The 11,859-nt window shown below is 31.6% G+C and overlaps 2 protein-coding genes across 3 annotated transcripts; one reads left to right on the top strand and one right to left on the bottom strand.

Annotated features, from left to right (window-relative positions):
- Positions 1–795: 795 nt before the first annotated feature.
- LOC119676512 (26S proteasome non-ATPase regulatory subunit 5) lies at positions 796–5,991 on the bottom strand. Its single transcript, XM_038087755.1, has 5 exons — positions 5,753–5,991; positions 5,532–5,684; positions 1,879–3,184; positions 1,476–1,659; positions 796–1,422 (listed from the first exon to the last, which is right to left on the bottom strand). The coding sequence occupies exons 3-5, from the start codon at positions 2,840–2,842 to the stop codon at positions 1,062–1,064; spliced, it is 1,509 nt and encodes a 502-aa protein (XP_037943683.1). The 5' UTR covers positions 2,843–3,184; positions 5,532–5,684; positions 5,753–5,991; the 3' UTR covers positions 796–1,061.
- A 697-nt stretch (positions 5,992–6,688) lies between these two features.
- Positions 6,689–9,218, top strand: LOC119676499 (brahma-associated protein of 60 kDa). 2 transcript variants are annotated; one of them, XM_038087747.1, is made up of 3 exons: positions 6,689–6,727; positions 7,604–8,830; positions 8,885–9,218. In XM_038087747.1, exons 2-3 carry the CDS (start codon positions 7,619–7,621, stop codon positions 9,038–9,040), a joined length of 1,368 nt encoding a protein of 455 aa, XP_037943675.1. In that variant the 5' UTR covers positions 6,689–6,727; positions 7,604–7,618; the 3' UTR covers positions 9,041–9,218. The 2 variants fall into 2 exon arrangements, with proteins under 2 accessions (XP_037943675.1, XP_037943669.1); XM_038087741.1 differs by lacking the exon at positions 6,689–6,727 and adding an exon at positions 7,335–7,546.
- Positions 9,219–11,859: the final 2,641 nt, after the last annotated feature.

The raw sequence follows: 11,859 nt of genomic DNA, 5'->3' as shown, positions 1-11,859 counted from the left end.
ACTAAATTCTTAGAAAAATGCACAGTCTTTTATACGCATCCTCTTGAACTTTTTGTGTAAAGTACACAAAACTTTGAGTTGATCTTAGTTGAACTTAATGCAATTAACACGTTTGCACAAAAGCTTCCTTGTGCATCTTTTTGCAGCGAATTGCATTCTGACGTTTGCAAATGTTTGTTTACATTTTTATTTTTTTACACGTTCGTTTATCGTTTAAATAATGCAAAATAATGGAAAAACACAAGTTGTGTAAACAGTTACTTGACAGTCAAAAAATGATGTAGGATTTGTTTTCGTCATATTTTGTGTTCTTCTTTCACACACAATAATTTTATAATTTGTTTATATTTATATTCCTAATATAGTAATTAACAAATACATAAAATAAAAAACATATATACTAAAACAAAAAGTTGTCTTTTTTTGAATAAGAAGTTGAAATTTTCAATTTTTTTTGAACTGATGTGGATATCTTGTACAAGTATTAATATTTTCAAATGTTAAATATTTTATTTATTGCGTAGTATTATAATAATATAAGCCTGGTACTTTAAAGTGTTAGAGCATAATATTGTTAGGCAGTCCAAATATACTAGAACTCAAAATCGAACTAAATCATTGAAATAGATAAAACGGCAAATTGTCCAACGCCATATGGCTTGCTGAATACTCAAGCACGCACATGCTCGAACCTGAAAATGCTCGAAATCTTGATCAGTTTAAATAATATTTGAAACACGTAATGAAAGGTAAATATGACTTCCAAAATAGAAATGAAATATGCCAATTTAAATATCTATATAAGTTTAAATTATATTAAATACCACATTTAAAACTTAATTGTCATTACATGAACAGTTTATAAATAATAGACATACCCGAATATAGTTTAATTTATATAGTTTAGATTTATATACTGTGTAGATTTATAGATAGATTTATAAATATTATATCCATTTAAAATGCATTTTGAACACGTGTAGACGAAAATGCTATATAAAATGGTTGATTTTTATATTGTCAAATTTTTAACAAATATAATAAAGTTGTATAACACAATTTTAATTTCCTTCAACTGCGATATCTATGATGGATTCAACATAATAAGGTCCTTCGTTAACGTAAGTTCGCATTTGAAGTTGAATTTGCATGTCAAATATCATACTTTCTGACAACGTTCGTACCACTTCATATTTTGCGAGCTTTGCAATTTTGTCAAATTCGCAATGACGATCTATTAAATATTCCACAAAACCGCCCGTATTTTTAAGTGCGACAATACCCCAAGAATATGAGCAAAGCGTTTTCACATATGCTAAGCAAGCTACCTTTATGTCTGGGAACGGATTTCGACAAAAGTCCAAAAGAAATTGCATATTTGTTCCATCTGCAAGTTTTAAAAACCACTTTTCCATAATTTCACTGAATTAGAAAAACATTAGTTACAAATTTAAATAATATTAGTAGGCTTTTACCTTGTTTGCTGCATCACAGGATCTTCATTTGAAAATATTACTTCCAGACTGTTAAAAATACGAATTTTCATGTCAGAGGAGAGATTTTTCAGATACAATAAGTAATTATCAAGGGTTCTTCTCATATGTTCTGAATGATAAGTCTCCACAAGCATTATTCCTTTTTGTGTTTGGCACACATTTGCTGCAAAACAAAAAAAAAAGTAAACATTTAGCCATACATATTATAATATACATTAATAAAAAATTGATAGTTACAATAGGACAAATAAAACACTATCACTATCAGTTTCTTTCATTTAAGACGTTAACTGTTCTATATTTTCAGACCGTATTACTTCATTATTTAAATTCTATCAATTTATCTCTGCATTGCAACAAGAGTACACTACTTCACACATACCCAAAGTATCTAAGGCTATTGGTAGCATTTGTACATCTCCGTTATGTATAGTATCAAAGAGACAAACCAACATGATTGGATAACCGCTGATTATTTTTTCTGGTTGAACACTTGAAACTTTACCAAAGAACTTCATCACTCCAGGTATTAGGAGTTGATCTAACGGCTTGTTGTGCATGTTTTCTACGCGGCTACTAATAATGTCGAAAACTCTACTTATTTCGAGATAAATTAGTCCGTGATTTTGTTCAGCAAGAGATGTAAATATCTCGAGTACGTTGACACTTAAAATAACATCATCATTATCCAATTCCGACAAGGCGAAATCTAAAATATATTTGACTTTTTCTAAATTACTGGCCGAACGTTTTGCCAAATTCACGCCAAGCTCGAACAAGCGACATTTCACTGTGGAGTTTTGTCTTAGCATTTGCAAGAGCTGCTGCCGAATTGACTCCACATTTAGTTTATGTTCTAAAACTATTGTTAATATCTTATACGCTGGTATACCAATTTCAGTTTCGTCATCTTGCAAGGCATCGAGAATATGCTTTGTGAGTTCGTCAGAAACTAAATGCAGAAGTTTATCATTATTTAGTGAACGTCGTTGAAGTTCGTTATGAATTGCATTCAGAGCTATTGCGCGAACGCGCGGCTGTTGATGTTGCAATGAACGTTGAAGTACTTGAGGCATGTCCGAATTAATGGTGAGGTTTTGCATGCAAATTGCTAGAATATCGCTTGCTAAATCAAATTGATCATCAACCCCTCGACTAGGTATACCCTCTTCACGGTCTTTATCTTCCATACAATCATAAATCTCTGGCGCATTAAGCAACTGGTTTACAACCACAGCTTCCAAGGGATTTTCATTTAACAGAGATTTTATTTCGTTCAACGTGCCCAAGCGATTTTCCTTAATTTTAAGGTTTTTCAGTTTTTCACAACACCAATCCTCGGCCATTTCTATTGTTTAGTTTTAAAACCACTAGTACGAAAATAAACAATTAACAAGTTGAAATTCACTTTATTTGACGGATGAAATGAAAGTGATGCCAACTTCTCGAAATTACGGCTCACTGTTCTCTAAGCTACATAGATATAGCAATTTTTCAAAGCAAACTAAGTTTTCATGATCTCCACTTCCCACTTCCCACCTCACCCACTTCGATATTTGTGTATATCACGACTATATATTGTATATTGCTGCTATATATAGTTTTCGTTTCCTCCTTGACATGTAGAGTAAAATTGTTCCTGTTGTCAAGACACAAGATTATTCCTAATTTTCAGTTATCGTCTTCATCTAGTTATATTAAAAAATGAATTCGTTTTGTGTGTGAAAACAAATTCTAATACAATATTAGAATAATAAATACAATATAATACAATGTATATTAATTCAGATGAAAAAATATTAGAAATTATTATTGTGTACATAACACTATCACATATTTCGTGTTACATTTTCAGTTGGGTTACGACAATTATCAACGAAATAAATTGATGTATTTTTAGGTGGAATTAATGATGTAAGAACTTAACAACGTACCTAACAACGATGAAATAATTTAATAGAATTAATAAAATTAAAACAAAATTTATAATAAATTTTGGATAAATAAAATTTGAAGTTTTAAATCAGGACACAGTTTGTACAGGGACAAACGAAAATAAACAAGCAATATTATGGAGAAATTAATATATTTTAATTTATATCAATCTGCATGCCATTTTGCTATTATATATGAGACTTGGTTGAATTTCACACTTTAAGGCACCAACTTGGGAATCAATTATTTAAAAGTATTTTTAATACCGCCTTCAACTAACGAATTCTATCTTTAATTACTTGAGTTATTGAACATGAATATTAATTTCGCTAATATATTTGGTCTTTTCCCATACCTATTCGTAATAGAATTCATGTGAAAAGTTACTTCAATTTTATAATTTTCTGTTCCCGTTTCCAAAATCAAGTAAATTGAGAGAATATAAGACAGCGAGATGTAATTTTGTACTACGCAAATTTTATTTAAATATTACTTAAGAGATTTATTCAAGTAAAATCAAAAAATAATTGATTTAAGTTATGAATATAAATATTACAATTATATAATATTCTTATCGTCATGGCGCGAAATTTCTAATAATTTTAATCTGTAATAAGTTCTAAATCAAATGAATCGAAATGTAAAGATAATTTGAAATTAATTAATTAAAAGACAAACACAATAAATGAAGTATTAAATTTTCATGTGATAATACCACACAAAAAAAATAAAAATTTATTTAAAAAATAACGTTATAAAAAATAGTAAACAAACAATGAACTATATAAGACCTTTTCGGTGGCTCGCAAGTACGGCAAAAACCAGCAAGTTGCTGGCCTATACTAGTCGAAATGTATACAAAACAACGACAACACTATTTTGTATCCTCGGCCAGTATAGCTATGCTGGCCAACCACATCGGCCAGTAAAAAAAAAGTGTTACCAACGCAATAAACGAACTATTGTGAACATATTCTGGAAACTCCAACGAATATTGCAATCATATGTCAAAAATCATATATAAACAAAAATTCAAACAAAATTCAAAAATTTGAAAATTAGGAAAATAGCAAATGATTAAACAATGTGTAAAAATCCTGAAAAGTAATGAAGAAATAATCAAAAAGCAAAAGATTGAACAATGTAGAGTGCTACTTGACACGAAAAGAAGAGTTTTTGGAAACAAAAAAAAAGACTTGGATACCAACATGTGCTTGACCGCTAATGAAGACATTTTACCATACATAATTTTCATATAAATGAGTTCATTATAAATAAATCAAATGATTTAAAACGAAAAATGTCGAATGCAAACCTTAAAAATAAATTTCCCACAAGCGAAATAGCCAAAATTTGAAATATTTGTCATATGTTTTATATGCAACATGTCAACAAACAAAAATTGAGTTGTAAACACACATGCTGAGAAAATGAAAATACAAAAAAATTTTTGTTTTCATAAATTGAATATGTAATACATTTAATATAATATATCAATTATGGTCGTGATGCGAGTTCGAGTAAATTGAGGTCAAGTAAATTGATATTTCCTATCGATTTTTTGCATTGTCCTTATTTACCAATTCACCTCATAAAAGTGTGCGAGTTCGAGTAAATTGAACACATTTTTGGTATTTTAGTCAACTATTTTAATAAGCATACAAGATAAATACTATGTCTGTTCCACGAGCTACTCGTAGTAACTTTGAGTAACTATATAAACCCAAGTGCGTTCCATCAACAAATTTTCGAGTAAATGAGAGCATCTGAGAGAGCGTAACATCCGTGTTAAATGCTTACTCGAATGTAACACAGACTTTATTCGTACATTTAATTTCAAGTTAAATTTGTATTGATGTGTGAATCAGCTGTTTTGGTTTGAATTTAAATTTTTGCGTTGTTTATTTGCGCGGCACTGATGTTATCACCAGACTTTACACAAAACTGTTTCAAGAAAATCTGTGTAAAGAGCGTAATTTGGCAATTTATTTGTGTAACGCTCTCAAGTTGTACTTGTGTTTTACTACTAACAGCTTGTGGAACAGACATACTATGATACAAACTACTTTCGAAAATAAACCCATGCTCTTTGTTTCACACCGTTTTACTTATGTTAAGAATTGCCAAATGTATCCGCTTTGTGAAAGTGACAATCAGCTGTTTGTAAAGGTTGCCATGTTGTTGGCACTATTGCCACAACGTCTTCCCTCCGTATGCGCGCTACAATGAACGCGTCTACCATCCCTTTCCTCCCTTTAAGTAAATAAAAAGTATATAATAAATATATTGTTAAATATGTGATTAATTAATAAATTACTTACATCTTTTATTATATTCATTACATTGGAACATTGCACTTTGATATGAGTTTTAATAAAAAAATTTAAATTTTAAATATGAACAAAACATATAACTTTGCCAGTGGTTTATGTAATTCGATTTCATTCGAAAAGTCCTCACTTGCTTTTTGTCACTTCTTTCGAGTTTTCTGTTTATGTAACATGAAAAATTCACCACACGAGAACGTTATGGTATGATGAGAGAAACTGATGAAAATTGAACGTTTTTTTGAAAAAATGGAATGAAAATGAAACAATTTTAAAAGGTTGCTTAGTGTTTGCGGTAAGATATTTAAAATTATTTGAAAATCATGAATAAATCACAAATGAAATTTATTTATCAATATTAATAATAATAATATATTTAATATTATATATACATATGTGTAAATATATGAGTACTTACATTACTCATAATGATTATATCAATAAATATTATATTTAAAAAAATCAAATGTTCTCACTATCACTTTGTATAACTTTAAATTCAATATTCAAAATTCACAACTTCTCGCAAGCAATTTGACAGGTGACAAAAAATCGAACGAAAAAAAATGAGAAAACAATTCACCACAGCTACATAAACGCTTCTAGTGAGTAATTGTCAAAAGTGAGAAAATCGTTCGAGAAAACGAAGTGAGAAAGTTACATAAAAGAGCCACAGATCAATAGCATAAAGTTTCACAATTAGCTTTTTGAAATCAAGTAACTAATAATTTTGTGCCAAATATTTTTATTTATTATTAAATAAATGTGATACAATTATTAAAAACATATATTCATAGTATAAAGAATGAAACATAAAAAAAAATTAATTTTCTATTAAAACTTTTCAAATTTATTTATTAAACATCTTATAAAATTTTCGCAATAGTAATACTTCATTTACCTAATTTTTAAAAAATTTCAATTTCGAAAAACTTAATTTTTAACTAATTTATCCTACTCGAAATTCTGGTAAGTGCCAACATTCACTGCCATATCGACAAAAATTATTATTTCCCTCAATTTACTCGAACTCGCATACGGCCTTATATGGAGTTTCCACTGGCCGTATATGGAGTTTCCAACCAGCTGTTTTTTCAACTTGCCTGTTGATTTGATTTTTGGCCTTTGCCAAAAAAATGTTGCATGAATGTTAAAAATACTAAAAATTTACTTTTAGCTTCGATTAATTTATTTTCGGAAAGTAAAGTTTCAAAAAGAGGTGCATAGTTTTCGCGGAAATGCAAGTACCAAATATTTGTTAAGCTTTTTTTTCTTAAAAATGTCCAAATCAGTTTTTTCAAACTGTTAAAATGCCATTAAAAACTTTTATTCAGGATATGTTCAATGATTCATTTGCATTTCGAACTGATTCTAACCTCGTTGGCACTCATTTATATAGAATATGTTCCAATAGATACCATTTGCGTTTGATATTTTGCCAAATATAACCAAATTTAGTCCTTTGAGTCCAGTGTAAATTAGTCTCAATAATTAAAGAGTTTCCGTTCCTCATAAGATCTTCTCAGTTGTTAATCTATGCCAACAATCATGAATGAGAGTGTAAGCAAGGTAACTTTATAATATGCTTTATGCTGAAAATCGTAGTTTGGTACGCCATATTTGTAATTGTGCATTTTTCAAGTTTGGTAGATATAATTAATAATTTATTGAAAAATGTCTCAAAGGTTTGGTCCTAACCAACCAGGCCAAGCATCGGTCGCTGGGCAGCCAAGATATCAACCACCTCAGACTGCAGCAATGCGTCCTTATGCGGCATCAAATTTTCCTGTACTAGAGTTTTTGTTGTTACTATAGAAATAGTTATAATAAATTTTGTTTTTGCAGCAAAGAGGTTTCCCAATGCATCCAAGCCCAACTCCACCAGTTACAAATAATTCGAATTCGCCAATTGGACCGCCTTTACATCAACGTGCATCTCAGCCTGGATTTCAGAGTGGTTTGCGTGGATCGGGTGGTGGCGGTGGCAGTAAGCGATCAACGGAAGCGCGAAATCTTAGTAATGCTCAGAACAAAGGGGAATTTGTGTCAGTTAAAAAGAAGAAGAAGTTGGCAGATAAGATTTTACCACAAAAAGTTCGTGATTTAGTGCCCGAATCGCAGGCATATATGGATCTCTTAACTTTTGAGCGAAAGCTAGATGCTACAATTATGCGTAAAAGACTTGATATTCAGGAGGCTTTGAAACGGCCAATGAAGCAAAAAAGAAAACTACGTATATTTATATCTAACACGTTTTATCCAAGTAAGGAGCCAACAAATGACGGTGATGATGTATCAGTTGCCTCGTGGGAACTACGTGTTGAAGGACGATTGCTGGAAGATGTGAAAGGCGATCCCAACACAAAAATTAAACGTAAATTTTCTTCATTTTTCAAATCTCTTGTAATTGAATTAGATAAAGAACTATATGGTCCTGATAACCATCTTGTTGAATGGCATCGCACTCACACAACACAGGAAACAGACGGATTTCAAGTTAAACGCCCAGGTGATCGTAATGTGCGGTGTACTATTCTGTTGTTGCTTGATTATCAGCCACTTCAATTTAAATTGGACCCAAGGCTTGCACGTTTACTTGGGGTTCACACACAAACACGACCAGTTATAATATCTGCACTTTGGCAATATATAAAGACACATAAACTTCAAGATGCTCATGAACGTGAATTTATTAATTGTGACAAATATTTAGAACAAATATTTGGATGTCAAAGAATGAAATTCGCTGAAATTCCACAGCGATTAAATCCACTACTGCATCCCCCAGATCCAATAGTTATTAACCATTTCATTGAAAGTGGTGCAGAAAATAAGCAAACCGCTTGTTATGATATTGATGTTGAAGTTGACGACACTCTTAAAAATCAAATGAATAATTTTCTAATGAGCACCGCAAGTCAGCAAGAAATTCAAGGTCTCGATACTAAAATACATGAAACTGTTGATACCATAAATCAGATGAAAACTAATCGAGAATTTTTCCTAAGTTTCGCTAAAGATCCACAGTCGTTTATACATCGATGGATTGTTAGCCAAACTCGTGATTTGAAGGTATATAAAATTTCATGAACTATTTTAATAGTTTTTAATTATGCTTGTTTTAAGGCTATGACTGATGTTGTTGGTAATCCAGAAGAAGAAAGAAGAGCAGAATTTTATTACCAGCCATGGACTCACGAAGCCGTTTGCAGATATTTTTTTACAAAAGTGAATCAGAAGCGTGCCGAATTAGAGCAGGCTTTGGGAATACGTAATAATTAAGTCTAGATACTATTTTCTCCTATTTTGTATGATTATTTTGTTACAATGCAAAATTTAATTAGATATGCAAGCCACAATTAAAATTATAAATAATTTCTGAAGGTAAATATTAAGATATTTTATTTAATATATCTATAAACTATACTACAGCAAGTATATAGATATTAATACAGAATTTCGTCTACGCTAATTTTTGTCGTTATTTGATTTAAAGGGTCGTTCGTTAAGTCGTATTTCAATTGTGCTTCCATAATGTGTAATTGATCTCTCCCGTACTTGTTTTTTTATTTCAATATATATATTACTTCTTCTTCTACACTTCTGCACAGAAGTGTCCCTGTAAAGATGTAAATGCAGTATGGTTTGTTTGTATATATGCGTTGTGAGACGTAATATGGAAAACCGTCAGAAATGCAAAATTAATTAACATTTTGAAAGAGAGATATCAGACTGTGGTGATAAGCTCTCTTAAGCTGAAGCTGTTTCTCAATACTTGTTGCTTCGTTTAACTTGGTTAAACTCTTAGTTCTGTGCTAATGGCTTCAATGGCTTATTTAAAGTTTATAAATGTGAAATTCAATAGAGTGTTGTATTCATTGCATGCTCAACGATGAGTCGTAAGCACGATTACTTACGTCCGAATCCTGTTTGCTCCTCTTACAATGTCAATGCCGGAGTAAATTCTCTTTTGATTATTTATCGGTCTTGAGTTAATTTGAGACTACTGACCTTAAATCTGCAACTTCTGGATCTCTAGCAATAACGGGTTTTAATTTAAAGGGTTAATAGAAATGTAATTTGTCTTACGAGTTACGAATCCCTACAGACAGCAAACAGATTTTAAAAGCAATCCCTGAATCGGATTTTTCTACATGATGATTTTAAGTAATATTTATCTGATCCCCCATTTGCGAGAAAAATATTGAAGTTGGGAGAGGACACATGAAGCAAAAATGTTTAACGAAGCAAGAAACTGATATATCTGAAAATGAAAATCTTTTACGAACCCATTAAAACTTCAATCTGATAATAACGTTATTGAAGATTTTGTTAACTGCAGATGCAACTATGATTTCCCTCCATTGCCGCAAAGCTTCCGGTCGTCTGGGGAATTTTACCTATACACTATTCGGCATAAGTATTTTAACAAAACCTTTCACTTTTCACTTTTGAGCATGTGAAAACTAAACAACTTTAACTTTAATTGATATTATATTATTTATAACTTTAATTGACATCAAACTATAAAAACATCTGTTGAAGCAGTGCCTCCGTTAAGAAATTCCAGCGGTGAATGGGCTCGCAGTGACGAAGAAAAAGCTAATGTATTTGCTAATCATCTGAGTCAAATTTTTCAACCAAATCCCTCCAATAATTTGAATTTACCAGCTCAACATATTAACAATATTATTATCAACTTACAAATCTCCGCAAACGACATCAAGGTAACCATCAAAGAAAAACTTGTCTGCAAAAAAGCACCTGGACACGATTCTATAACTCCAATTTTATTGCTGCCCTTCGTAGCAATCTCATTCATTACAAACATTTTTAACGCCATAATAAAATTTGGACATATCCCGACGGAATGGAAAAAAGCGTTAATTATAATGGTTCAAAAAACCCGGAAACGATACAACACTAACCACATCATATAGACCTATAAGTTTGCTGCCTTGTCTGTCAAAATTATTTGAGAAAGTGTTCCTCGCAAAACTTATGCCTTTCCTCCAAGAAAGCGACTTGATCCCAAGCCATCAATTTGAATTTCGTCAAAAACATGGTACTATCGAACAATTGAACAGAATAACTAACGAAATAAGAAGTGCTTTTGAAAATCGAGAATATTGCTTTGGTGTCTTTTTAGATGTTGCACAAGTATTCGACAAAGTATGGCATGAGGGCCTGATACACAAAATACGACAAGTACTCACGCAAAACTCACACGCAGTACTTCAATCATACTTGATAGACAGATCTTTTAAGGTAAAGTACAATATGCACACAACTAATGACTTTCCAATAAGTGCAGGAGTTTCAGCGCTCTTGCTTGATTCTTGTACCTCATCTTTACTTCAGATATCCCTACAAATACCAATTTAGTAATATCAACATTTGCTGACGATACCGCTATTTTGTGCCGACATAAGAATGCCGCAATCGTTTCCAGTCAACTGGAAAATCATTTGTACTCCATTGAAAGCTGGTTATCACTATGGCGAATTAAAGTCAATGAGCAAAAATGTCGTCATATAATATTCTCTCTTACCAGATCCTCATCACCAACTATCACTGTCAACGGAATAGTAGTTCCGCAAACAGAAACAGTGACGTACCTTTGTATTCACCTTGACAAACGCTTAACTTGGCGGAAACATATTGAAACAAAAAGGACTCAAATGAAGCTCAAAGCTTTAAGCCTTCGCTGGCTAATCGGTCATCAGTATCCCTTATGTTTAGAGTACAAAGTCTTGTTATACAACCAAGTCATTAAGCCAATCTGGATGTATGGCTTACAGCTATATGGCAATGCCTGTTCGTCAAATGTAGAAATTCTGCAAAGAGCTAAAGCAAAGATCTTAAGAATGATAACTGGTGCACCCTGGTATATCAGAAATGAAAACATACATTTCGATTTAAAAGTTCAGATGGTTAAAGTCGAATTCGAGAGAATAAGGCAGAAACATATTTCTAATCTTGAAAACCATGTGAATCCGCTGGCTAGACCTATTGCCAATATAACTACTTCCTCTAGACTAAAACGGAACGATAAACCCGCAATCCTACTTTCCTAATGATCATCCTGATTAATTCAACTT

This window comes from Teleopsis dalmanni, chromosome 1 (genome assembly GCF_002237135.1).
Source record: "Teleopsis dalmanni isolate 2A chromosome 1, ASM223713v2, whole genome shotgun sequence".
In the NCBI taxonomy this organism is placed as follows: domain Eukaryota; kingdom Metazoa; phylum Arthropoda; class Insecta; order Diptera; family Diopsidae; genus Teleopsis; species Teleopsis dalmanni.
This window is presented reverse-complemented; position numbering and strand designations above follow the sequence as displayed.